At 48.4% G+C, this 26,590-nt stretch overlaps 1 protein-coding gene and 1 pseudogene across 1 annotated transcript in view; both read left to right on the forward strand.

Annotated features, from left to right (window-relative positions):
• Lamc2 (laminin subunit gamma 2) overlaps positions 1 to 26,590 on the forward strand; it is a 64,992-nt gene that overhangs the window by 28,752 nt on the left and 9,650 nt on the right. The window contains exons 4-16 of the mRNA XM_055624680.1: positions 4,452 to 4,550; positions 7,042 to 7,178; positions 9,120 to 9,242; positions 10,485 to 10,674; positions 13,984 to 14,096; positions 15,027 to 15,245; positions 15,840 to 16,022; positions 17,480 to 17,725; positions 19,406 to 19,551; positions 22,053 to 22,209; positions 22,470 to 22,675; positions 23,706 to 23,785; positions 24,819 to 24,968. Of these exons, the coding sequence (XP_055480655.1) occupies positions 4,452 to 4,550; positions 7,042 to 7,178; positions 9,120 to 9,242; positions 10,485 to 10,674; positions 13,984 to 14,096; positions 15,027 to 15,245; positions 15,840 to 16,022; positions 17,480 to 17,725; positions 19,406 to 19,551; positions 22,053 to 22,209; positions 22,470 to 22,675; positions 23,706 to 23,785; positions 24,819 to 24,968 (2,049 nt within the window). The remainder of the gene's footprint in view (positions 1 to 4,451; positions 4,551 to 7,041; positions 7,179 to 9,119; positions 9,243 to 10,484; positions 10,675 to 13,983; positions 14,097 to 15,026; positions 15,246 to 15,839; positions 16,023 to 17,479; positions 17,726 to 19,405; positions 19,552 to 22,052; positions 22,210 to 22,469; positions 22,676 to 23,705; positions 23,786 to 24,818; positions 24,969 to 26,590) is intronic.
• Positions 25,028 to 25,986, forward strand: LOC129689235 (60S ribosomal protein L5-like; annotated as a pseudogene).

Below are 26,590 nucleotides of genomic sequence, written 5' to 3' on the forward strand. Positions count from 1 at the left end.
TCGGGGTGGGAAGGGTTTGTTGTAGCTTTCACTTCTAAGTAACAGTCCAGTCTGAGGAAAGTCGGGGCAGGAACTCGAGGCAGGAACATGAAGGCAGAAACATGAAGGCAGGAACTGAAGCAGAGACCATGAAGGAACACTTTCTCGGCTTGTTCTCCAGGTCATAATCAGCTACTTTTCTTATACAGCCCAGACCCACCTCCTGGGAATGGTACTGTGGGCCAGGCTTTCCTACTACATCAATTAGGTATCAAGAAAATGTCCCACAGACTCACCCACAAGCCAGTCTGATGGAGAGAATTCAACTCTTCCCAGCTATAAGTTGACAACCAAGATTAGCTGTCCCAGCATCCTTGCTCCACCATTGCTGTTACCATCGGAACAATGATACCCACAGGGTACCAAAAACTGTTGAGAATTCTTCATGTGGGCTGCCTAATTTAATCCTTATACAAACACGGAGCAACTGGGATTGTCACTCATTTTAATAAAAAAGATACTTGAACTATAAAAAATGAAAATGCTCAGGGTTACTGGTGATGATGTGCCCGTTTTGGAGACTCAGAGGTTTGCCACCTGGAAGCATGTATTTGGCCTTCCTTATCGAATTAGGTAGGAGGGCAGCAGAGTTTTCCATAGTCCAATTGGGGACCCATTCGACCTCAGTAAACTTTGTGTAGATCTTTTTATTTTTGTTGCTGGTTTTTTGTTTTGTTTTGCACATTGGCATTTGACTGCACATATGTCTATGTGAGTAGGGGGGTCTCCTGGAACAGGAGTTACAGACAGTTGTGAGCTGCCATGTGGGTGCTGGGAATTCAACCTGAGTCCTCTGGAAGAGCAGTCAGTGCTCTCTTAACTGCTGAGCCATCTCTCCAGCCCAATCTTTTCTGTTTGTTGGTTCCTTTCATTTGAAACATCTGCTTTCCATCCTTGGCTTCTTTTTGGAAGGAAGACAGAGACTATCTTTCTTTAGTGTGCACTGTACATCACAGAGCAATCACAGAGATGCAGAGCTGAGGGGTAGCAGAGCAAGGGGAGTTTGGTGTGAAGATTCCTCAGAAGGGTACTGACAGAGGAATTTCTGAGACTATGGGAAAAGCTGAATAAGCCTCCGGACTTAACCTGCTTCATCTGCTGCTGACAGCCCATTGCCTGCCTTCAGGTTCTTCTAGACTTCACCTGCCCTCAGTACTGTGCTTGACTTAGCCCCCAACTGTTGCTTTTCTAAGACTTGATCTGTTTAGTTACTACTTTTCAAAACTCAACCAGTTCTTATTAATTTTCTAAACTTATCTTGCTCTTCGTTATTGCTTTCCCAGACTTAATTGCTCCTAGTTACTTGCCTAAGTTGCTTCTAAACATCACCCTTCTTTGGAAGGATAGGTAACACCTCTGGATGTGAGGGTTGTTGGGGGGTCAGGAGGGTAGCAGCTGACAAACATTCTGACCACAGACTAACTTCCACCGCCTGTCCCCGTACCTCAGCCTGTAAATATCTCCAAACTCATTTCCACATGTGACTGCCTCCTGAATAAACTCTTCCGTAAAACTTGCCTCTCCAGTGACTGTCATACTGCATGGCAGGCAAAATAAGCTTGATTTGGTAATAACCTGGCATGCTAGCTGAGAGCAAAGTCCAGGTAGGATTCTGGCTGGTGGCTCATTGGCTGTTCGCTGGTATTGAAATGTTGTTGATGAGTCTAGGCAGCTGTCTGGGCCACTTATCTCGGGGACTGTCCCCAAGCCCTTTCCTGGTCTGGCTCTGTTAATGTTGTATGCTTCACTTCACTTTTGCAGTAGAGGAACTGTCTGTGTTAGGGAGAGGTCTTGTTCAGTGAATGACTTCAGTGAAAGTTTCTCTCTCTGTCTCACTCGCTCTCTCTGACTTTCATCTGTTTCTGTCTCTCTCCTCTTCTACATTCTTCTCCTCTCTCCCTGTTTTTTTGTTTGTTTGTTTTTATTTTTGTTTTCTTATTTTTTGATGTTGTATATTTTATTGTTTTTGTTATTTTGTTTTGAGACAAGGTCTTGTTGTGTAGCTCAGGCGGGCTTCAACTGATCCCCCTGCCTCAGCCTTCACAGAGCCAGGGTAATAGTCTCTACACCCAGGTTAGAAATTCCCATTTCTTCTTCTTTCTGGTTAGCCTTCACTGTGAGGGTCCTGGTTTGAGAACATGGACATTAGAAAAAGACTGGAGTATCACCATCCACAAGTCCTCTTGAACCTTTTTAGTTCCTGAAATCTGGTTCTGGCTTCAGCATGGATAACAAGAAATCCCATGCTCCTGGCCAGCTGTTTGCAGCAATGGAAAATGTTAATTCTGTCTCTGCATATAGACCATTGGATCGCAGTTTTCAAACCTGGGTGACCTTAGGCTGTGGATTCATGGAATGGAAAAAGAAGCTAATTATCTCTAATACCAGAGGGCTATGAAATTCTTTAGACTCCAGAGAAAAACAAAATGAAAATAGCCCAGGCTTGATGGTATCACTTCCCTGATACCCTTGTTACAGTCCCTTGCCCAGATAGGCACATCCTCCTGGCCTTACTGGCACTACCCTAGCTGTTGTCTGGGTTTTCTTTCCTCTGGACGTGTATATCGAGTACTCTCTTCTAGCCTTCCCTGACCTTTTTAGATAATTTTCTTACCGATTTCCTGGTTCCCACACTCTAGCCACAGCCCCTGCTTCAAAGGAACCAGGGTGCCTAGCGTTCATCCCTTTTCCTACAAAGCTCTGAAGCCCTTCAGGGGCCCCATATATCACTTCAGCTCCTCTGGTGCCCCCCACCCCCACCTTCCTACCCTGCACATTATGACTCTCCTTTTATTTTGGTTCTCTCCTGTGCTATCAGCATGTCTGTGTTCCTCTCACTGGAGCTTTGTCTTGTTCATGGCTGGGTGCAGTGCCTGGAGGTGAGGAGGGGGAAGGGGCACTTAGGGGTGTTTCAGCAAGGCTGCGGCTGCTTTATACACCGCTGCTGTGGCTGTTCCTCTATCTGACCCACCTTGAAACCCCAAGAATCAGACTGGTTCCTATTTCTCATTGAATCCCTGGCTCTTAGAGCAGTAGACACTGAGAATGTGTTCGCCAGTTGGCCCAGATAAGTACTTTGGAGGAAGCACAGCACAGACACAGAGGAGGCCAGGGGAACCAAAAGACAAAGACTAGGAAAGGGATTCTGGATGTGGGCCTGGCTGGATCTAGCATTGGTTGGATGGGGAATGTGAAGGTGAAGAAGTCAAGCAGGCTTCAGGTTTGGACAGGATTCGATGGGGTCATAGGACAGGCAGAGGGGAACATTGTTCATTCATTCTCCATTATAAGGTCTTTGAGGAGGCGGAGCGAAGTTTGGTTAGGAGGGAAGAGCTAACAACTTTGGTTTTAGAGTGATGAGGTAGATATGCAAGTGTGTGCCAAAAGGAGTGATGGAAAACAGTTCAAGTCATGAGACAGGATCAAATGACTGCACCAGTGCCTCTGGTCAGTGTCTCACTACCAAGGAAAACAAAAGCCAGCGGAAACCCAACAATTGCACTCTTAGGTATGCATGCATGATAGATGAAAAATCTGTAATGTGCACAAAGCCCTGTGAGCTGAAGTTCATGGAAATGTCATTCGTTGTAGCTAAGACCTGGAAACAAACAAAATAGACATATCAGCTAATGACTAGATAAACAAACTATGGCAAATCCACACAGTGAGATTTAATTCAGCCATCAGAAGAAAATAGGCTCCATGAAATGACATGGGCAGACCCTGAAAATTTAGGACATAGAAAATAAGTCAGTCACAAATGGCCACATATGGTATGATTTCAATTACTGAAAACATCTGGAGTAGGCAAATCTAACAGGACAAAGGTCCATAAGTGACCACATTTGGCTGGGGGTGAGAGTGAAAGGGAGGGAACTACATGGCTCTTTCAGGAGCAGTGAAATGTCTGGGATCTGTTCTTTGTGCCGATGGCCAACTTTGAGAACTGATTACAGACCAGTGAACTGTTTACAACACATGGCTGAATCCCATGGCATATGAGTTCTATTTCAATAGAGGCCTTCCTGAAAGGAAGAACCTGAACATAGTGCAATCGCAAGGAGATGGACTCCACCAGCCTAAAAGACTTTATTGAGTTAGACTGTATAGAAAGAAATTATATATCTATTACTAAACAGTTTAGTAATGAACTTGGCTTGCACTCTGGCACGATCTTCTCATTCCAGGTAGGGAGTAGTGGGTTCATCATTGGCCGCTGCCCCACTGGCTTACATAAATGAGTTGTTAAAGCCATGAAGAGTTCAGCACGGATGTGACTGTTGGAGAAGCTCCCTGAAGAAGGGCATCGCCAGTGGGATGCCATGCCCTCGGGTCAGCTGACTTCTGTGTGTACAACTATGGTGCATGGAAACCTGCTCCTAACTTTCTTTCTCCCTCTTTCTTTCCTCCAGAGAGTCCAAGTGTGACTGCGACCCAGCTGGCATCGCTGGACCCTGTGATTCCGGCCGCTGTGTCTGCAAGGCAGCTGTCACTGGAGCGCGCTGTGATAGGTCTGTGGGAGCCATGGCCCTGTGGGCTTCAGAGAGAGTGCCCTGGCCCTTGGCATAAGGATTAATCCAACAAGTCCAATTATGGAAAGTGGATTCTGAACAAATGTTAAAGACGTCTTACTCGCTGTCCTCAAAGGCTGAGCTTAAAACAAAACAAAACCAAACAACCAAGGACTGAGCTTCCTTGCAGTCCATTCCCTACTTTGGGTCCCTTTCTCTTCACTGGAGCGGAGGGAGAGGGCCCCAGAGAGTCCCCTTGCCAGCTGGCTGGGACTCCCAGGTGCTTGGATGCAAGGTGGCATGCAATAATGAGGTCATGTGACTAAAGTGGGTCTTGGGAAACGCCTGGCCTAATTAAACAAGTCGAGGAAAAACCTCGTAACTGGGACTATGGCAGCATATGGCCATATAGAACCATCATGTGCCGAAAAGGAACCTCCCCAGGGAGGGGATGGTAGTTACATGTACACACATGAGCTGGGGCACCACGTCAGAGCCCTTTGGGCCTGGGCCATGTTGGGGCAGGTGGAGCAGCGAGGAGCCATTTGCCCTCAGTTGCTGCCCTCAAGACATCCCTTGAGTACAAACTGTGTTCCGGCTAAAGTCTCCTCTCCCCGGAGATGGCTGTGAGCAGAGGGGCTATGAGGGTGGCCTCACAGCTCAAAGCCTCCTTCTCAATTCCTTCAAAGAAAGCAAGCGTTTTCCTGGCGCCCCGCCAAACACTTCTACCTGGGCGGAGGAAGTGCCAAATGCATTCCCAGCTTATGTTTTCGGATTGGTTTATTTTTTTTTTCCCCTCCTGCTGAAGAGAGAGTTAGAAATAAATAGCTTGAGTGTTAGGAAAGCAGCCACTTTTTTTTTTTTTAAACAGCTCTTGTGCACATGCTGGAGGGAGGCACGCTGGACAGATGGCTCACTAGTTAAGACTGCTCACTGCTCTTCCACAGGGTCCCACCTGGCTTCCCTGCATCCTCGTCCAGAGGCTCACAGCTGCCTGAAACTCTAACTCCAGGGGCTCCAGTGCCCACCTACTCATGATTTTTCTTTTTTAAGAAAACATTTTGCAGCAAGGGATGGAGGAAGCAGAGACAAATTGAGACAAGGGACTTGCTCTCTAATAGAGGGTGGCCTAGAACTCATTACTTAGCTGGGCTAGCCTTGAAGTCATTGCAGTCCTCCTGCCTCATCCTCTCAAATGCTAGGATTATACCACTTCCTGCTTGAAAGTATGTTTATTTTCTGTTTGTTTTTTTTACTGTTTTAAGAGGGGGTTTAGAACTTGCTGCAGTAGCAGAGAGTGACCTTGAACTTCTGATCCTCCTGCCTTTATTTCCCAAGTCCTGGGATTACAGACATGTGCCACTAAATCTGTCCTTGGAAGCCCTTTTAAATATAAAATACGAAATTATATAAGCAGCTTTATAAAGCAACAATTGCCATCACCACAATTTGTAAATCTCTGCTAAGAATATGCTGTCCCAATGGCACTGGTTGGTAGCAGTGATCCTCGCTGGCCTGCAGGCAAACGGTCTTTGCTTTTCTTCATCATTAGTTATCCTCCAGCATCCTAAAGTCGTCTTCCAATTTCACGTGGTTCTTTTCCGTTCTTCATCCTTCCTTCTCAGTAGGTTTGAATCTTGCCTCAGCCCTTCTGTCCTCCTCACCTAAGAGCATCAGAAGTAATTCCTATCTCATAGGCTTCAGGGGAGATTAAATGAAAGAATGGACATAAGGTGCCTGGAGCAAGCCAGTGCTCAGTAAACAGTCACTGGGGCTGTTCTTGTTCCATGTGGAGAAAACAGGAGACTTCTTCCCTGAAGCCTCTACAGCTCAGCCTTGCCTGGCAGTTGTCCAAAGAGAAGCTGCCTGAGGGCTTGGGCTGGGAGCAGGGGTGGAATGCCAGCCTGCAGTTGGCTGTTCTAGGGCATTTCTAGGCTTCTTTCATCTGTTTTATGTCCTTACTGGCTTTTTCCTCCATGGGCCAGGACTAGGCTATGATGAACAGGATGCTATTAAATACTCAAAGGTCTTAGGGATTGGGACAGTTGAATAGGGGCTGAGGTAAGAGCCTTGCTTTCTGGTCCCCACTTCCTTCCATTAAATACTTGCTCCAGGGTAGGTCTGCTCTGCGTAATCTTGTCAGGTTTCCCTCTGTACCCCCCACCCACCTCCATCCATCACCAAGGGAGGGTCGTTCATCAAGTTTCCAGACTGTGAAGGTTCTAGTGAAGACAGAGAGAGTGAACACTTTCATTTGTGTGTGTGTGTGTGTGTGTGTGTGTGTGTGTGTGTGTGTGTGTGTTTGGGTTGGGGTTGGGGTTGTAATTGCCCCCCTGGTGGTCTGGAGTGGAGGTGGCATGTGAACCCTGCCTCTGGGAATTAATGATGTCAAGCAGGAGAGAAAGCAGGAAGAGGCAGAATCAGCTGTGGTATTCTCTACGGAGTAGGAAATAGTCATAGCATTGTCCTGACTTCTACAATTCTGCTGCAGGTGCCGACCAGGCTACTATCATCTGGACAGGGCAAACCCTGAGGGGTGTACCCAGTGTTTCTGCTATGGGCATTCAGCCAGCTGCCACAGCTCTGCAGACTTCAGTGTCCACAAGATCACTTCAACTTTCTATCAGGGTAAAGTATCTCAACACAGGGCTTTGCTTTTTTTTTTTTTTTTTTAAGCATTATACAAGGACCTGTGGCTTGTGTTTGCTGACAGTGGCTTTCCTGCTCACTGGATGGCTTCTCAAGTGATCATTAGCAATTCTCTTATTGGTGTTTGTTTGTTGAGACAGGCAGAGTTCAGACTGGCCTTGAACTCTAAGTGCAGCAGAGGACAACCTTGAACTTGTGATCTTCCTGCTTCTACCTCCCAGGGTCCTGGAATTACAAAGCTGTGCTTTCACACTCAGCTCAGTTCTGTGCCGGAGAAACCCCGGACCCAGGCCATGCTAGGCAGGCACCTTACCAACTGAGCTACATCTCTAGCCATCTTGGATTGTTTTTTAATGTGCATTATTTTGTTGGGATAAGAGAAACCATGTCTTGAAAAATGACAGCTGAACAGCATATAAGTAACTTAAAAAAAAAAACAAACTACAAAGAGACCAGCTATTTATATCCCTGTTTTTCCCACCCATAATATTTCTAAACTTTAAAGAATCATTCATGTGAAAGAGGAGTTTATAAGAACATCCCAGAATCCACATTCACTAATAGCATCACATTCACATACATTGAGTTTATATGTTTTCTGTAAAAGCAACTTCTATTCTTCTGAGGTAATTGTTGCCTCTGAGGCTTACTGCGTCTGTCTGCTAACTTAGGCCTTGTCCTGGAAGCTTCTAGCCTCCACACAATCTAATCTAGGCCTAGAATGTTTTCAGCCTCTGAAACTGCTGAAAAAGCTCACTCTTTCTAGTTCTTTCTGAAGTCTGGCTGGCTGGCTCAACTCATCTGTTTGGCTCACAACTCCTCTCCAAGCTGACTGATTCAAACTGTCTTCTCTCAGCTTCTGGCTGAGTTGCTCTGCTTGGCCTCATGCTAATTTTGGCAATGTATTCTAATCTTTTGGTTCCTTCTCATTCTCTGGCTCGTTCTGTCTTTAGCTGTGTCTAGTTTGTTCTTTCTGCATCTTGTCTCTGTAAAACTGTCCTGGTAGAAACTGCCTCTGAATTCCACAAACTGAACTGTCACAGCTCCATTGCACTGCCTCTCAACTCCCTGACTCAACAGAACTACATGAACTTAACTCAGAAATCTGTCTCCTGGGTGTGGGATTGAAGGCATGTACCATCACACCTGGACCCAGGCTTTTCTTTACCTGAAAATTGCTCTATACCAGGCTGGCCTTGACTCAGAAACCTGCTTACCTCTGTCTCCTGGGATTAAAGGCATGTTCCAGCCAAATCACACAGACCTAGAAGGTCTTTGGATGTGATCTCTTCCCAGAGCAGCCATGTTCTGAATTAAAATTTCTCTACCATCTCCTTAGTTAGCTTGCTTCAGAACACTGTAAAAATATTGGAAATTAATATTATTTCAGCTTGTTTGAGTTTCTGTCTCACCTCATTAAAGCCAGATCTTGTTTTTGTAAGTATGATAAAAATACAAATTACAAGCAGGTGAAAACAAGCCTGGAATCATAAGCCTTAATCATAGGAGTCCAAAGATAAGAGCCAGCCAAGGATAAGGCAAAGGGCCAGTGAGAAAGCTCAGGAGTAAAAATGCATTTGCCACTAAGCCTGAGGTCTTGAGTTTGATTCTTAGGACCCTTGTAGTGGGTGAAGAGGACTTTTACAAGCTGTCCTCTAACATTCACACATACGCACACCACATGAAATAAATACAAATTATATAATATATTATAATATATATATATATTATATGTATATTTAAAAGTCAAAGAAGCTGTGAAGAAGAACTGGTGGATAGAAATGAGTGGGGAATTCTGAAAACTATAAAAGAACGCAAACATGCTAAGAAAACCCCCTTTCTACTCTTTCTAGGACTTTTTGGCCGGCTTATTTCAGGGGCCGAGGGGAGATGGCTCAGAGTGGTGTCCTTGTCTTGCAGATGCTGATGGCTGGAAAGCAGTTCAGAGGAACGGGGCTCCTGCAAAGCTCCACTGGTCGCCTCGCCACCAGGACGTGTTCAGTTCTGCCCGAAGATCGGACCCGGTCTATTTTGTGGCCCCTGGTATGTGAGGGGTGATTTCTGTGGAAGCCAGTCTATGGGTCTGCAAAGCTAGCATAGAAAACTGAGTTGAAAATTGTGGTGCGGAATCTGCCCCCTCCCCGGAGCTGCAGCTCCAGGGGGCAGCGGGAGCTTAGGCTGGATTTGATAAGTCACCCTGCCCTGACACTGTAGCACAGCCCAGGCATCCTGGAGGTCGGCCCCAGCTGGGAGTGTAACACCCCCACCCACGCCTGTTAGCCAAAGGAGCGGTTTCTAGATTTCCCATCAGGGCATGAAATCAGATGGACAAGCAGAAACAAAGCATGTCTTTTTGAAAAGCTAAAAGCTTTAATGTGTGTGTACGGATGTGTCTGCGTGTGGAAATGCACACACGTGTGCAGGTTCCCTTAGAGGCCAGAAGAGGGTGCAGCTGGAGCTGGCACTGTCCGTAGTTGTGAGCCAGTGTGTGTGTGCTGGGAGGCTGAACTCCGGTCCCCTGGAAGAGCTGGGAGCACTCTTTAACTCCAACCACGAGGCACGGGCAATAACTTATTCCATGCAGTGTTGCAGTGCATGCATGACCCGAATCTGAAGGCTAAGCACTCAACACACAGAGCTGGCCATAGCAACACTGGCCATAGCAGCACGCACCCATAACCCTAGCACTAGGACAGCGCGGACACAAGACTCCCTGGGGCTGGCTAGCAGGAGACGTTGGCCAAATTGGTGAGTTCCAGGTTTAGTGAGAGACCACGTTTCAAAAACTAAAGGCAGAAAATGGCTGAGGAAGACACTAAACTTCCATATCCGGTCTCCGCATGCCTGTTCACATGTGCGCACACACACCCGTCCTCATCTGTGCACACATACGCTCACACACAAGAACGCATACAAACAAATATGATGTCTGCTAAGCAGTCTCCAAAGTAAAAAACAACAACAACAACAACAAAAAACACTTATATATAACAAACAGCACTCTTGTGGGATCACCTTGGATCATTGTACTTCAGCCTCTCTGTAATGGCCACGTCATGAGCCGTCTAATAGGTAGAAATGTTTCATGATGCTCTTTTTCACAGCCGAAATATCACACCCACGGCTCCTGTGTTCTGACTCTCCTGCCAGGGTGATCTGGGATTGAAGGGTGGGTGGGTCATGTGGGACTCTCACAGAAATCGACAACACTAATTTAGTTTGTTCGTGGATTTGCCCTCCCAGAATACCACTGATCATTTAAAAAAAAAAAAATCTATTTCCTAGGCAAATTTCTTGGTAATCAGCAAGTGAGTTATGGGCAGAGCCTGTCTTTTGACTACCGAGTAGACAGAGGAGGCAGGCACCCGTCGGCCTACGATGTAATCCTGGAAGGCGCTGGTCTACAGATCCGAGCTCCTCTGATGCCCCTTGGCAAGACGCTTCCCTGTGGAATCACAAAGACTTACACGTTCAGGTAAAAAAAGAGGCCTCAAGCACACCCCAGGGGCGAGCCGGGAGCTGTTTGTTCTGCGTCCATCCAGGCATGCATGCAGTCAGTAAGCTGTTCTGGACCACATGAATGACTAGGCATGGTGTCACCTGTAGGCTCAGGATGCGGTTCCTTCCCCCTGGTAGCTGGCAGGACTGTGGGCATGGGGAGGAAATGATGACAGTGCAGCACCTTGGGTGACTGAGGTGACAGGGTGGACACAGGTGTTCTGATCACAGGCTGCGCGTACAGCTGCCCTGGGCTGCTGGACAGAGGTGTCCCGAGATGAGGCAAGTGTGGAGAGCAGTCTTGAAGGAAAGGAAGAGGAAAAGGGCAGCAGGCAGAGGAAACGTGCTTGGATTTACCAGTACTTGAATATGAGTGGGACAGGAAGCAGGATGACAAGAATGGCGAGGACAGTGTGTCAGAGAGACTGCTGTAGCTGATGTTGTAGAGACTGGACGAATCCTACAGGAAGTGGCTTCGGGGTGGTGTGTTCAGAGAGGCAGGGGAAGGAAGCCGTGCCCACTCAGTGGAATAAGATCTTGGTCCTCCAAGAGCTTGTGACCTGGTGAGACATGCAACACAGCTCGAAGCAAACACACACACAGATGCCCTGTGTCCTCAGAGCCCAGAAAAGCTGTTGGATCCCCTGGAACTGAAGGTAGATGGTTGTGAGCCACCGTGTGGATGCTGGGAACAAAAGCCAGGTCCTCTTTAACCACTGGGCCATCTCCCCAGCCCCACAGATGGTGTTTTTGCGGCTGGACCATAGCGTGTAGAAGGGAGATGAATAAATCAGGGCGGAAAGCCTGGGAAGGACTTATCAGGCTCTATCTTACATGTCACTCACTCCTGGTGCTTAGATCTTGTCTGTGCTGCCAAGGTGATGGAAAGCCACTGAGGCCGTGTCAAGAAGTGTCCCTGGAGGCAGTGGCACACACCTTTAAGCCCAGCACTCAGGAGGCAGAGGCGGGCAGATCTCTGAGTCTGAGGCCAGCCTGGTCTACAAAGTGAATTCCAGGATGACCAGAGCTAGCTACATAGTGAGACTTTGTCTCAGGGGGAAAAAATAATAGTATCTTGGGCTGGTGAGACGGCTCAGCAGATAAAAGCACTGCTGCTCAGATCTCATAACCAGCGTTTGAGCTCTAGAACCTGCAGAAGATGAAAAGACCACAAAGGTGTCCTCTGACCTCTGCATTGCCCCGTGACATGAGCTGCCCCCCCATGCACACACGCATGCAGTAATAATTACAATTTGTAAAATTTATTTTCAACTGTGTTTATTTGTGTGTGTGTAAGGGGGTGTGCACTTGTGAGTCTAAAAGGGGGTGTTGGAACCCCTGGAGTTAGAGTCAAGGCAACTCTGAGCTACCCGATGTGTGTGTCGGGAACCGAACTCTGGTCCTGTGCAGGAGCAGGACACGCTGAGCCATCTCTCCAGCCCCAATTATAAACGTATGTGGTGTCGCCTGCACTAGGATGGCCGGAACTCAGAGAGCTGCCTGCTTGTGCCCTCTCACTGCCTAGCATAATTGCTTTAGAAAGCCTGTACGTGTGTAGATGTGTTACGTGTAGGTACACTTATGTACGTGGGTGTGTCTGTAGGTATATGATGTGTATGCACATTTGGGTATGTGAGTGTGTGTGTGTAGGTGTCTGATGTGTGCACATTTGTGTGTGTGCGCATGTTCGGTTTGGAGGGCCACCTCGGGCTGTCAGTCCTCGCCTGAGACACGCCCTCTTTGCGGTTTGCAGGGACATACAATTAGGCTGCCCCCCAGGCTCCCAGGGATTCTCCCGTTTCCACCTCCCATCGGGCCACAAGAGCACTGTGATTACAGGCGTGTGCGACTGCGCCCAACTTCACATGAGTTCTGAGGGTCCGCAGCCCTGGGTGGAGCCCTTAGCCACAGCAGCAGAAGGCACTCACAGCCATCAGTGAGGGAGCTCGGGGCCCGCCTGAAGTAAGACCAGTGGGCCCAGAGAAAGGCAGACCCACAGCGCACACACATGCTAGGCGCTTGACTAACCGCTGCTTGTTCCGACGCTCTGTCCACACCCTTCCTGACTGGACTCTCACGTCTTTGCTTGGTGAATTTATTCTTCGGGGTTTGGCTTACACACTTTCCTTGTATGAGCTCTCCGAACCCCGGGCAAAGCCTCAGACACTTCATTCACATGCTTCTGTGGTGTCCTGTTTGCGAACTGCTGACAGCACTCACGGTGTCTCGGGGTTACCGTTCGCCCAGACTCCTTGGCTGAGTGTTAAGCAGCTCCGCCTCGTTTTCTTGCCCTCCAGCCCCACCATTTCTTGACCGAGCCGGGGGCACAGTCAACTTTGATTTCCTGTTCCTTTCACTGATTCACTCATCTGTTGTGGTGCTGGGATTGAACACAGGGCTTCCCAGGTCAGGCAAATGCTCCACCGCTGACTTGATCCCCAGACCTGCAGGGTTTTTCTTACAGTCTGTGCCGAGTAAAAAGGAATCCGAAGGTTAGCGCACCCACGCTAGGTAAAGGCACGTAGGCATTCCGATGGCAGACTCGGCTCAGTGACAGGGCCCTTGGCTCCTGTGTGTGAGTCCCCCGGAACTCACAGGAGGACTCGGGGAAGGCGTTTATATACTCAGACGGGTGGAGAGAATCAGTGAAATGTGCTCAGGTGACAAGTGGATCAGTTAAGAACCAAACTAAGTGTAGCTCTTTGTCTTTTTTCCCTCCACTTTGTGGGTTCTTCTGACTGTCTCCTGACAGTGTCTTCTCTGGCCTGCTCTTCTCGCTCCACTCAATCTCCTTTCTTCCTGTAGCAGCTGTCTTCTCCATCCTACTCATCAGCCACCTTGACCCTACTCCAATCCTACCCCATCTCTGTCAGCCTCTGCTGGCATTTATATATACCCTCTCCTGTTCCCAGGAGTTGAATAGGCAAGTGGGGATCTTTTAAAGGGCCAGGCACAAAAAATAAATCATGCTACCAGCAAGAATGAACGGCAACCCTTGGGGGCCAGCACTTGGGGAAGTCAAATATGTCCACTCTTGGGTTATGCTATAGCTAAAAACACAGCATGTCTGACCAGCTTTTCCAGTGACCCCCAGAAATACACACAGTAGCACACCGCTTCCTGTGGAAGGGAGAAAACTCCAAGCTTCCGTCTCCAGGGAATCTCCCTCCAAGCGCAGCTGCCAAAGCTTGACTGTTCTCACGTTCTCGGGCATAACTTGCTATCAGGTAGCACTGTGGCATGACTTGGATTTGTAAGCACTGAAAAAAAATGTTCAATTGTGCAGATTAAGTGAACACCCAAGCAGTCAGTGGAGCCCCCAGCTGAGCTACTTTGAGTATCGAAGGCTGCTGCGGAACCTCACGGCCCTCCTGATCCGAGCTACGTACGGAGAGTACAGTAAGTGACTAGAGAGAGCCAGAGACCTCATCCCTGGCTTTAGAGCTTCACCTGCCTCAGCACTCTGGGGGTGGCCGCAGGCTCCAGTCAGGGAGATGGGTTTTCACTCAGTGATCCCTCGTTTGAGTTTTATATTCCTTTTTCCTAAAAGGAATGTTTCTGTGGAGAAAGGTCAGCTCTCCCGAAGATTGGACGGTGCTTCTGTGTTGAGAGTCCCTTCAGTTAGTGTACGTAGAGGGGACAATCAACAGCTAATGACCGTATTTTCTCAGCTCAGAGAAGGCATCACCACAGCCCTGTTTATCCCTCGAGTGGTTAGGCTCACGGCTACCGTGTTTGGACCTGTCTTCTGTTAATTCCCTTTCTAGCTGGGCCTTCTAATCCCACCTGCAGTTATTTAAAGAGAAGTTCTTTACACTCCTAAACAGTATGTCTGAGGAAGTGTGGCTGACCTGCCTTGTCCTTGTCCCCAGTGCCACAGATACAGCGAGGAGCAGGGAGGGTGGCATTGAAATGTTACCATTTTCTAGGTAGATGACATCAGGTTGTGTCCCATTGAATTCTCACAACACACTAAGGGGCTAGATAGTACCATCACTTCTCTTCTAAACTGAGGATGTAAAGTCTGGAGAGGTCAAGGAATTTGCCAATTTCACGCAGCTAATGTGGGTCCAGCCACAATTTAGATCCTAATTTTCCCGACTCCAGAGTTACAGACACCGAGTGCTCAAGCTGTCCATGTGTGAACACCACCTGGAGAGAGAAAATAAAACCGTGACTGGCCTTGAACTCATAATGGTTGGCCTTGAGTTTGCAGAAGTTCTCCTTCGTCACCCTCGAAGTGTGCTGGGACTGTAGGCCTTGGGCCAGCCACCACTCCCAATTGTGGTTTTAGACCTTGCCACCTCTAATGTCTGCTTTCTGTTGCAGGCACGGGGTACATTGACAACGTGACCCTGATCTCAGCCCGCCCTGTCTCTGGGGCCCCAGCACCCTGGGTCGAACACTGTGTATGCCCTGTTGGCTACAAGGGACAGTTCTGCCAAGATTGCGCCTCTGGCTACAAAAGAGATTCAGCGAGACTGGGGCCTTTTGGCTCCTGCATTCCCTGTAACTGCCAAGGAGGCGGGGCCTGCGATCCAGACACCGGTGAGTGGAATGACACCTGGACCAGGTGTCTGGGGGTAGAGCCAGGCGAGTGGGTCTCCTGCAGAAGCAAGGGCTGAGGAAGAAATCCCATGCCTGAATTCACCTAGGAGACGGGAGAAGAATGGGGAGCGTGGGACTGAGGTCAAGGGAGACGGACTTGGTGACAGTGTATACGTGACCCTTTTCATTACGGGAATTCCACGGGTTTGAGAGAAAAAGGTGCCTGGTTACAGGAAATGTCTGTCATGTTCAGCACAAGGTGGGGGGATTGGTGTCGAGTTTCAGGAACTGTGTGGGGAGATCAAAGGCAAATCAGGGTCTAAATGAGGGGGCCGGCAAGTGGTGTGAGCATGAAGGACAGGGGAGCGGAGCTATGCCACGGATGGTGAGAATGTGTGTGTCTACTGAATGCAGGGGTTCAGTGAGACCCAAGGTGGTGGCCATGTTTATGTTTAATTCAAGGGTGGGGATGAACACCAGTGTTCAGGCGCCGGGGGAAACTTTGGGAAGACTCTATAGTCTCATCCCCACGTTGCATCCACGCCGAAGGAGATATGCTGTCTGACTCTGCCATTTCTCTCTTCTACCCTCCAGGAGATTGCTATTCGGGGGATGAGAACCCGGACATTGAGTGTGCTGACTGTCCCATTGGTTTCTACAACGACCCCCACGACCCCCGCAGCTGCAAGCCGTGCCCCTGTCACAATGGGTTCAGCTGCTCAGTGATGCCCGAGACGGAGGAGGTGGTGTGCAGCAGCTGCCCCCCTGGGGTCACAGGTCAGGCCTCCTTCCTGTCCCGACGCTGTGGACCCGCGTGGATAGCTTCCCTCCTGGAGAAGCTATTCTGGGTAGTTATAGTTTCTTCGGGTTAATCTCCATGTGCACGTTCCAAAGGGAAGTATTTGTGGCGCCCGAGCTGGGAAGTGCACTGAGCAGGGGCTGGTGCGGTTATGGAGGGAAAAGCATAGTGCTGGTTCTGTTGGTACTCTTCTGTATTTATTTAGGGAATGAAAGCTTCAGACCAAGTACATGATCTAAGTCCCCCTCACCCTCTAGAGTCTTCTGCAGCCCAAGCTGGCCTTGAGTTTAGTATTTGAGGATGACCTTGAATTCCTTTTGAAAAAATATATATTTTTTTTATTTTTAAGTGTGTGTATGTGGATAGGGTATGTGTACATGAGTGCAGGTACCCACTGGGGCCAGCAGAGGTCGCTGGATCCCCTGATGTTAGTCATATGTAGTTGTGAACAATCTCATGTAAGTGCTGGGAGCCTAACTTGGGTCCTCTACAGGAGCCGCAAGTGCTGTTAACCACTGAGCCATCTCTCCAACTCTGACCTTGAACTCTTAGTCTCTTGCCTCTTCCTCCAAATGCTGGATGTATAGGTGTATGCCGCCATATCTGATTTTATGCAATTGTGGGGAATCAAACCCACAGTTTTGTTGACGCTAGTCCAGTATCTACCCTCTGAGCTACATCCGGGTCCTTCTTTATGTTGTTTTCTAACGAACTAGGGTAAGAAGGAAAATGCAATGACCTCCGACTGCCACCTAGCATTCGGCAGCAGCCTTGAGTCCACTAACATTTCACTGTCTCTGCATCCCCGCTGGCCTTTACCCAGCTAGCTAATCAAGCCTCTCTCTTTGTGGTGCTGCAGTATTCTAATCTGTGGTGACCATGACCATGGAGTGGCAGTCTCAACTCCTGTCACATGCACTTGCTCCAGAGGGTACTGTCTGAGGGGTCTGGGATTAGTACGTGTCTCAGTTGGGGTTCCATTGCTGTGGAGAGACACTGTGACCAAACCAACTCTTATAAAGGAAAATGTTTAATTGGGGCTGGCTTATGATTTGAGGGGCTTAGTCCATTATTATCATGGTGGAAATCATGGCAATATCCAGCCAGATATGGTGCTGGAGAGGTGGCTGAGAGTGGATCCACAGGCAGCAGGAAGAGACAGTGACACACTGGGCCTGGCTTGAGCATCTGAAACTCAAAGTGACACATTTCCACCAACAAGAACACACCTCCTCATAGTGCCAGTTCCTATGAGTTTATGGGGCCATTTTCATTCAAACCTCCACAATGCCTTTGCCTGTTTTTGTTTTTTGTTTTGTTTTGTTTTTGTTTTTGTTTTGTTTTGTTTTTGCCTGGTGCCTTAGGCCTCTTCTCCAGTCCTACCATCAACAGGGACCAATCTGGATTGATCACATGCTCCTTTATCCCTTCCCAGGTGCCCGCTGTGAGCTCTGTGCTGATGGCTACTTCGGGGATCCCTTTGGGGAACGTGGCCCAGTGAGGCCTTGTCAGCGCTGCCAATGTAACAACAACGTGGACCCCAGTGCCTCTGGGAACTGTGACCAGTTGACAGGCAGGTGTCTGAAGTGCATCTACAACACAGCTGGTCTCCACTGTGACCAGTGCAAGGCAGGTTACTTCGGAGACCCGTTGGCTCCCAACCCAGCAGACAAGTGTCGAGGTAGGACCAGACCCTAGACAAATTATGCACCCCTATCTCTTCCTCTGTGTGTGTGTGTGTGTGTGTGTGTGCGTGCGCGCGTGCACACGTAAAGACACATGAGCTCACTTTAGTGTATTCATGAAAGCAAAGGCAAGGCCAGCTAATATCATGAGGCAACCGATCCCATGAGCAGCCTGACTCCTGAACAATCTGCTGCATTCACCTGCCGAAAGCCTTAAGACCGGTCTCCCCTACACCAGATTCTGAAGACAACATTGGAGGCTCTCAAATGGTTAAACCTGGATGGAAAAAGTTTAAAAAAAAAAAGTCAGGTTTACATTCCTGAGTGAAAGAGCAGATAAAGTGGGGCCACGTCGAATGCCCAACCCCAAGGCAGGTAGGCAGAAAGGAAGCTGCCAGCTGCCAGCCCTGTCGCCGGAGAGCAATCAATGACTCGCCTGAACAAACCAAGGTGGGGAGAGCGGCAGGCTGCATAGCCGTTTAGAGAGCCCTCTCGAGAAGTCGTGCTCATGTGCCGAAGGTTAACTGCTGACACGTCTCAGACTGAGCTTCAAAGCGGCCCTCCCAGGGGGCTGCTCAGATCAAAGCCTGAGTGTGCACGCCGGTGCACCCCTCAGCTCAGCGCTCCTCTCAAACCTCTGCACGCCTTAGAGTGCAGAGCCACGGTCAGCCCCCACACACGGGCGCGCAGAGGCTCTGGAGGACCCCAGTGCCTGCCTGCCTGGCACTTAGAAGTGTGCCTGTAACAAGTCCTGGCACAAGAGGGTCCACCTGGAGACCCCTTCGGACTCCCGTGAGCAGATGGCGTGGCGAGTGCCTGTAACCCCAGCTCCCGTGAGGTGGAGGCACAATGATCCTGAGTGAGGGGCTAGCCTGAGCTACTGAGCAAGACCTCGGGTTTTGTTTGGTTGTTTTTGTGTTAAAGTAAAGAAACACATGGTTCATTGTTTTAGGCATCATTAAAATTAGACAGTGCCCTTCACTCAGCCGCCTGCCGTTGGCCTGCAGTTTGCACCTCAGTACTAAAGCAGCAGTGATGACCAAGTCTTAGCTCCTGGGGAGTCCGAGTGTTAGTAAGGGAAGAGGCATGGAAAGCGGTGGCAGAACACGGAGCTCCAGGCTCCGTGATCTTTCGTGCAGCGCCTCACCCGCTGGTACGCCCCTGCCTCCTGAACAGAGCCTGGCACGCAGCAGGGCTCAGGCCTCCTCTCGCCTTCCCTGCGGTGCGAGGAAAGAACAGTGGCTCCTCTGGGCTCCCACGGCAGCTTCCCTTTATTTGTTCTAGGACCTGAGCAAATTACTCAACTGCTCTGAGCTCACATTCCTCATCTGTAAAACAGAGGGCAGTGTTTACATCTGGCTCGAAATAGGCCCTAAAAAAATGCACTTTATAAGCAAAATCAGGATGCCAACAAAGTACCCAGTAGGCTCTTGGTTCAATGAGAGGAGGAAAATTCTAACCACCCTGGCACCTCTTCACACACACACACACACACATCACACTTGTGTGATTCCTTGGGCATCTTGTACAGGGATGTACTTGAGGCCACAGCCACGGGATGGATCTGACACAGTATGAGTGATGGGGTGGGACACTTGTTCCTCTCCCTTGCCATAGCTCCCTTTCTGGGACGAGCTGGGTGGGAATGTACCATTCATCCCACATCTCATCTCCAGCTTGCAGCTGCAACCCCACGGGCTCAGAGCCTGGAGAGTGCCGAAGCGATGGCAGCTGTGTCTGCAAGCCAGGCTTCGGAGGCCCTAACTGTGAGCCCGCGGCCCTCACCAGTTGTCCTGCTTGCTACAATCAAATGAAGACTCAGGTACGCCAGCTCCTCCTTCCCAGCCCCCAGCCCCAGGCAGTCAGACTCTGAATGGCTCTGTGCCCCCGTCCCTCACAGGTCTGGACCCCCCAGGTTTCCTGGGGATGGATATTGATGTTACGACCTTAAACATGTGTGTGTTTGTATATATGTGTATATATACATAAAATGAGAGTGCAGTGCCCAGACCCCATGTAAAGGTAGACAGAGTGAGCCGACTCCCTGATCTTGCCCTCTGACCTCCACAAGCATACCCTGGCATCCGTGTAATGCACATGCATGCACGAGCATGAACACACGCACACACAACACTCACACACACATGCATACAATAAATACAATAAAAATTTTACTAAAAATATTGTGCATAATAATTTTACCGTAAGTTTACATTCTCATCTATAACCATTTTCCGGATCTTCTGGCAGATCCTGTCTCCCTTGGTACTCGTGACAGCTTAGTGAACCTGGGGAATTAAAGCATTCTAAATTCAGTTTTCAAGGGCTCGTGTCTGAAAATACTTGTGGTGTTTTTCAAAGTGGCATAGCCACATGGAACTGGGGGTGCCACTCATGTCCCCCACAAGTCCAGTGCTCTTTCCGTTTGTCCTGCTTCGATTCTTTGTTTCTTTCTTCGTTCCTTCCTTCCTTCATTTCTTCCTTCCTTCCTTCCCTTTCTTCCTTTCTATCTTCCTTTCTTTCTTTCTTCCTTCCTTCCTTCCTTCCTTTCTTTTTCTTCCTTCCTTTCTTTTTCTTCCTTCCTTTCTCCTTCCTTCCTTCCTTCCTTCCTTCCTTCCTTCCTTCCTTCCTTCCTTCCTTCCTTCCTTCCTTTCTTTCTTTCTTTCTTTCTTTCTTTCTTTCCTTCTTTCTCGTGAACTTGAAACAAACTAGGGTCATCTGGCTTGAGAATTCTCAAATGAGAACTTGCCCCCATCAGACTGACCTGTAGGCAAGTCATCCTCTTCACTGATGATTAATGTGGGAGTGCCAAGCCCACAGAGGGTGGGACCCTTACTGGTCCTGGGCAGTGTAAGAAAGCAGACTTCGCAAACCACAGAGAGCAAGCTGGTAAGCAGTGTTCTTCCATGGCCTCTGCTTCAGTTCCTGCCCGGCGTTCCTTCTCTGGCTTTCCTTTGTTATGGGCTGTAAGCAGTAGGATGAAATAAATCTTGTTCTGCTTTTGGTCATGGTGTTTCTCACGGCAACAGAAAAGCAAACTAAGACCCTTCAGGGATGTGCTTCTCTCCTGCTGGGTTCCCTCCTGCCCCTAGTGGTGTCCTTATACGTCCCAGAGCAGATCGTGGTGGCTCATATCTGTAATCCCGGCATGCAGGAGGGGCAATCCTGGGCTAACTAGTAAGTCTCAGATCAGCCTGGGCTACAGAGTGAGACCCCGTCTCAAAAGATAAAATGACAAAATTAAACTAAAATTTAAACTTCAGAGATAAGTGTACTTGGTGTTGTTAATTACTGATAATTCTTTTCTAGAGGGGACCATAAGGGGCAAGTTAAACTTCATATGCAGAACACACTCAGTATGGTTTTTTAAATGTTTTTTTTTTTTTTTTTTAATGTGTGTGACTTTTGCTGGCATGTATGCCTGTGAAACCCATATGTGCCTGCTGCCTGTGGGGTTCCAAAGAAGTTCCTTTAGAACTGGAGTTTCAGTCAGGCGGTGGTGGCACATGCCATTAGTCCACACTTGGAAGGCAGAGGCAGCTGGAGCTCTGCGAGTTCCAGGCCAGCCTGGTCGACAGAGTGAGTTCCAGGACAGCCAGGGCTACACAGAGAAACCCTGTCCTGAAAGCAACAACAACAACAACAAAAAAGTTTCAGATGGTTGTGAGCCACCATGCAGGGTTAGGACCTGACCCTGGGTCCTTTTCAGGAGCAGCACATGGTCTAACCGCTCAAAAATCTCTCCAGTCCCTCAATCTGTTTTTTTGTTTGTTTGGATCTTTAATTTACATAGGCTACTTAATAGCCTATGAAAAGCTAGTTTGAGATAGGGTCTTATGTAGCCCAGGCTGGCCTTAGACTCCCTATATAATCTGAGGATGACTTTGAGCCCAAAGGCTGAGATTATAGGTATGTCCTATTTTGCTAAAAAATTACTTATTTTATTTTTATTTTTATTTTTTTGTAGTAGTAAGAACCAAAGCTCATGTCTTCTGGGCAAGTACTCTAACACTGAGACATAGCTCTGGCCTCTGTAACCTTCTCTAGCAATTTCTTGGTGGCAGGCTCTGATCTTAGCACTCTCAAACATTAACCCACTCAGCACATGGAAGAACCGTATGAGCAGTATGTTTTTATCACCCCTATTTTATAGATCATCAAATGACTTGCCAAGGTCACTGGCTAGCACAGCGGGCCGGGATCCACCACAACAGACCAAGCATGTCCGGCTGTTGTCCCTGATATGGGCTGCAGCCCTGGGGGGGGGGGGGGGAAGCTGTGTTCTTAACCCTCTCCTCTGATTCCTTTCCTGTGTACTTTCAGATGGACCAGTTTACCCAGCAGCTCCAGAGCCTGGAGGCCCTGGTTTCAAAGGCTCAGGGTGATGGTGGCGCAGTCCCCAGTGCGGAACTGGAAGGCAGGATGCAGCAGTTGGAACAGGCCCTCCGGGACATTCTACGAGAAGCCCAGGTTTCAGACGGTGAGAAAGGCCAACTCTATCGGCCAGGAGATTCATGCCCTAGAAAGAACTGTGATACTGGGTCATAGACTCTTCATGGCATCACCTCTGTGGTATCTGTGGCCAGCCGTTGCCTGAGGATTGTCTGTGACATTCTCCTGGCACCTGGACGGCAGAGTAAAAGAACTGTCACAAACATTTGTCACTGCTGTTTTTCTCATTTAACACTGTCAGTCAGCCTCGTGGGTTAACTCGGGCCTTGTCTTCCTCTTTGTGTGCAGGTGCTAAGAGAGCCCTCAGTCTCCAGCTGGCCAAGGCAAGGAGCCAAGAGAACAGCTACCGGAACCGCCTGGATGACCTCAAGATGGCTGTGGAAAGGGTCCAGGCCCTGGGCAGTCAGTATCAGAACCGAGTTCAGGATACCAGTAGACTCATCTCTCAGATGCGGCTGGGCCTGGCAGAAAGCGAAGCTTCCCTGCAAAATGCTGTATGTTTGCCCAGTTACAGTGTCTGCTCATTGCTGCCATGTTGGGAGCTGCCCCACAGGTCCCACTGTCTCTCTCTGTCCCTGGATTTCTTGGTCTACCTGGCAGGTAGCTGGGCTTTTCTTCTTTGTAACAGTCTCATTGTGCTGTTGGTCGCTTGACGTGACATCATGGAGACCTGATTCAGATCCTCAGAACCCAGTAAAAGCCAGCTGTGGTGGTATATGCCTGTGACCCCAGTGCTGGGAGTAGGAACAGACAGGATTCAGGGGAATTGCTGGCCTTCAGTCCAACCCAAGCGGCAATTTCCATGTGTCTCAAAAAATAAGGTAGAGAATAAAAAAGAAAGGCATCCAAGATGAACTTCCGGCGTTCATGCATGTGCAGGCAACTATGTGTGTGTGCGCGCAGCTGCGCACACACAAGCACATATGTGTATATAGTATGTTTTTTTGAGGCAGGGTTTCACTGTATATCCCAGGCGAGGCTCAATATCTTCTTCTTCTTCTTCTTCTTCTTCTTCTTCTTCTTCTTCTTCTTCATTTATTTAATTTTATCTTATTGGTATTTGACTGCATGTATGTCTGTGTGAGGGTGTTGGATCCCTGGAACAGGAGTTACAGACAGTTGTGAGCTGCCATGTGGGTTCTGGGAATTGAACTGAGGTCCTCTGGAAGAGCAGTCAGTGTTCTTAACAGCTGAGCCATCTCTCCAGCCCCTGATCTTCCTGCTTCTGCCTCCAAAGTATTATAAGTGTGTACTACCAAGTCAGAGAAATATATATGCTTTCAGTTCACCTGTATTTTACATAAACTTCTTTTGAAATTGAGTATCTACTTTGTTCTTGCCAACACACACTCTTTTTTTTTTTTTTTTTTTTATGGGCGATCATGGTGACTAGGGACCTTTGGTATGTCAGGGTAGGAACTCCTACATAGCTAGTGAAAAGTCCTTCTGGCACTTCTGTTTAGGCTCCAAACTCAAATGCAAAACTTTAACTGATTCCTTTTCTTTTTCTTTTTTCCTCCATAGAACATCCATTCCTCAGAGCATTATGTGGGGCCAAATGGCTTTAAAAGCCTGGCTCAGGAGGCCACAAGATTGGCAGACAGGTAAGTGACAGTGTTTGGCACCTCTGCTCCAGGCAAGACTGTGGAACATGAGGACTCAAGCACTCCATTTGCCCCACTCCAGGCTCCTCTGCAGCCATCCCTTGCCTCGAAGCCAGTTTTGAGCCATTTAGCTTTCAGGGTATGTCAGGGGACAGTGCACAGGGCTGTTTGGCAGGAGCTGGTGAAAGCGTTCTCTTCCCAGCTTCCTCTGTGACGCACAGATGGCTTTAGGACATGTTCGATGTGAGCCTCCTGGCAGTGTGAAATGAGCCAGCCGCTGGAAATGGGTGTTTGCAGCTTTTGGGGACTCCTCAACTCCCACACCAGGCCTGAGAACAAGCAGCAGGAGGTTGTTGGCTTGCTTTCTGGGGGCCGAGCATACAAAGAGCCCTGGAAATCAGCTCTGTAGGAGCGCACGGATGACAGGCGGAGCTCCCTTGGTCCTGGCTTTCCACTAGGAATCCTACCATGTTCTAAAGCTTTGCTAGGTGGGGTGGCAGGCTCTGCTAATCTTGGGTGAAATTCAGTCCTCTGGTTTTGTAGTGTGAGCTGCCTCCTGAATGCTACTTCGTAGAACCAGGAGATCAGAAGTTCATAGGAGACTTTTACTGACTGACTTTGCCCCCTGAGTTATAGACCCACTCTAAAGTTCCAGGGTAATTGGTAGGGAGCTGGACACTAAACCTTGGGAGCACTACTTTCAGGAAACAGCTCATAGACACAGTGGTCTGTCATTCTGAGCCAGCGCTCACCTACTGTCTTCATACCTTCTTGGAGTATGGCATAAATAAAAATGACCACTGAAGGGCAGCAATATGAGGCTTACTCTCAAAACAAACAAACAAACAAACAAACAAAAACACTTGATTCTCAATGGTTCCTCTAATCCCATGCACTCATGTCAGTTCTGTTTGGCTCTTACCAGCCAAACCACTTCCTTTATTCTTTTCTGAGTCTGCAAGAGAGATTTATGTTACTTACCTGTGCTGATTTTTCTATGAAAACCCTAATTCTCCACCTTTCATGTCTTCAGCCATGTTGAGTCAGCTAACACAATGAAGCAACTAGCAAGGGAAACCGAGGACTATTCCAAGCAAGCGCTTTCACTGGCCCGCGAAGCTCTGAGTGGAGGAGGAGGAAGCGGCATCCTGGACAGTTCCGTGGTACAAGGCCTTATGGGAAAGTATGTTCAACCTAGTCCTCATCTGGGTGGCCATAAAAGCAGAATCCTCCCAGTGTGTAATGCAAACCACACTTGAAAGGCACCACATTTCTTTGAAACGATACATTAATAATAGAAAGGTGGTCTGTGGGGAGCCACAATTGTGGGTTTCTGTTCTTCGAGATGGGGGGCTGTGAAAGTTGTCAAGAATAAGGCCTACTTTAAGAGATACCAACTGAGATTTAGAAGGCTATAAGAGGGTAAAACTGACTACCATGCTGGGAAAAAATTGGTGATCTAGGCCCCTTCCCCAAAAAAAGGTCAACAACCCTCAACTGCAGGATGATAGTAACTAACATCTCATCTGTCAGAGTACCTATGCTCACATAGAGGGGATATGGCAGGCTGCACAGCATATGCACGAGAACCACCAAAATACAGTGTGGAGGTTGGCCTGACAAGCTGGGCTACAGCCTATTGCACTGGCCTGCTGCTGGCCTGCTGCTGGCCTGCAGGCTTCTCAGAAGGTTTGGCATGGACAAGAGCTACGAAGGCCAAGCGGAGGTGGCTGGGAAGCATCGATGGTCAGCCTGTGGTACCTTCAGTTTGCTATTTGGATGCAGAGTTTTTGAGGCCAGGAAGGGAGCTGTGGATGGCTGCTTGTCTACCCCTCACAGGACCAAATGATTCCCTGGTTATGACTCTGAAAGCAAGTTCAGTGCAGAAGTACAGCAGAAGCACAGCGTGGGTCAGTATGCTGCAGACTACAGGCATTACCTAGTGGAGGAAGGGGAATGTGCACATAAGAGACAGTGCTCTCAGTGCATAAAGAACACTAACTCCAGACGTGATGGAGGAGACATAGAAGAATGCTCACACTGCAACTTGAGAGGCTCCAGCCTATGAGAAGAAGCCCAAGAGAGAAGTGAAGAAGAGGAGGTGGAACCATGCCTAAATGCCCCTTGTCCAGAAGAAAGATTGGGTTGCTCGGAAGAAGGCAAGCTTCCTCAGAGCTCAGGGACTGGCTGCTGAGAGCTAAGGCCATTTTCTATGAAGATCTTTTTCATAAAGACAGTAAACTTACTGACCAAGCAAAATTAATAATAACAGCAGTAGTAATAGGGACAAGAGAATGAGTATTACTTTGAAGAAAGTAATTTTTGTGTTTTTGTTTGTTTGCTTATTTTCCCAGACAGGGTTTCTCTGTTTAACCTTGGCTGTCCTGGACTCTCTTTGTAGTCCAGGCTGGCCTTGGACTCACAGAGATCTGCCTGCCCCTTGCTCCCTGAGTGCTAGGATTGCAGGCTGTGCCACCATGCTCTGTTGAAAGTAAACATTTTTAAGACAAAAGGAAAGCTTTTGATAGCTAAGTGAAACTTGTGTTCTGACTGAGACATGGCGGTACAGGGAGAAATGGTTCCCCTTTGGTTTATGGAGGTGTACAGAAACCCATCTGACAGGGCTGGCTACAGAAAAATAATATTTATATTGTCAGCACCTGGGAATCTGGAGTTGAATTTCTCTGCCAAACCTATACAAACTTTAAGGTTATTTTTTGGTTGTAAAGAGAGTCACATATTTGACATATAACCTAGCTTCTTTATCCTGCTTATTCTAACTACAAGTACATGTGCGTACATCCC

The sequence above is a fragment of the Psammomys obesus genome, unplaced genomic scaffold (genome assembly GCF_907164565.1).
Source record: "Psammomys obesus unplaced genomic scaffold, mPsaObe1.curated_primary_1811, whole genome shotgun sequence".
Classification (NCBI taxonomy): domain Eukaryota; kingdom Metazoa; phylum Chordata; class Mammalia; order Rodentia; family Muridae; genus Psammomys; species Psammomys obesus.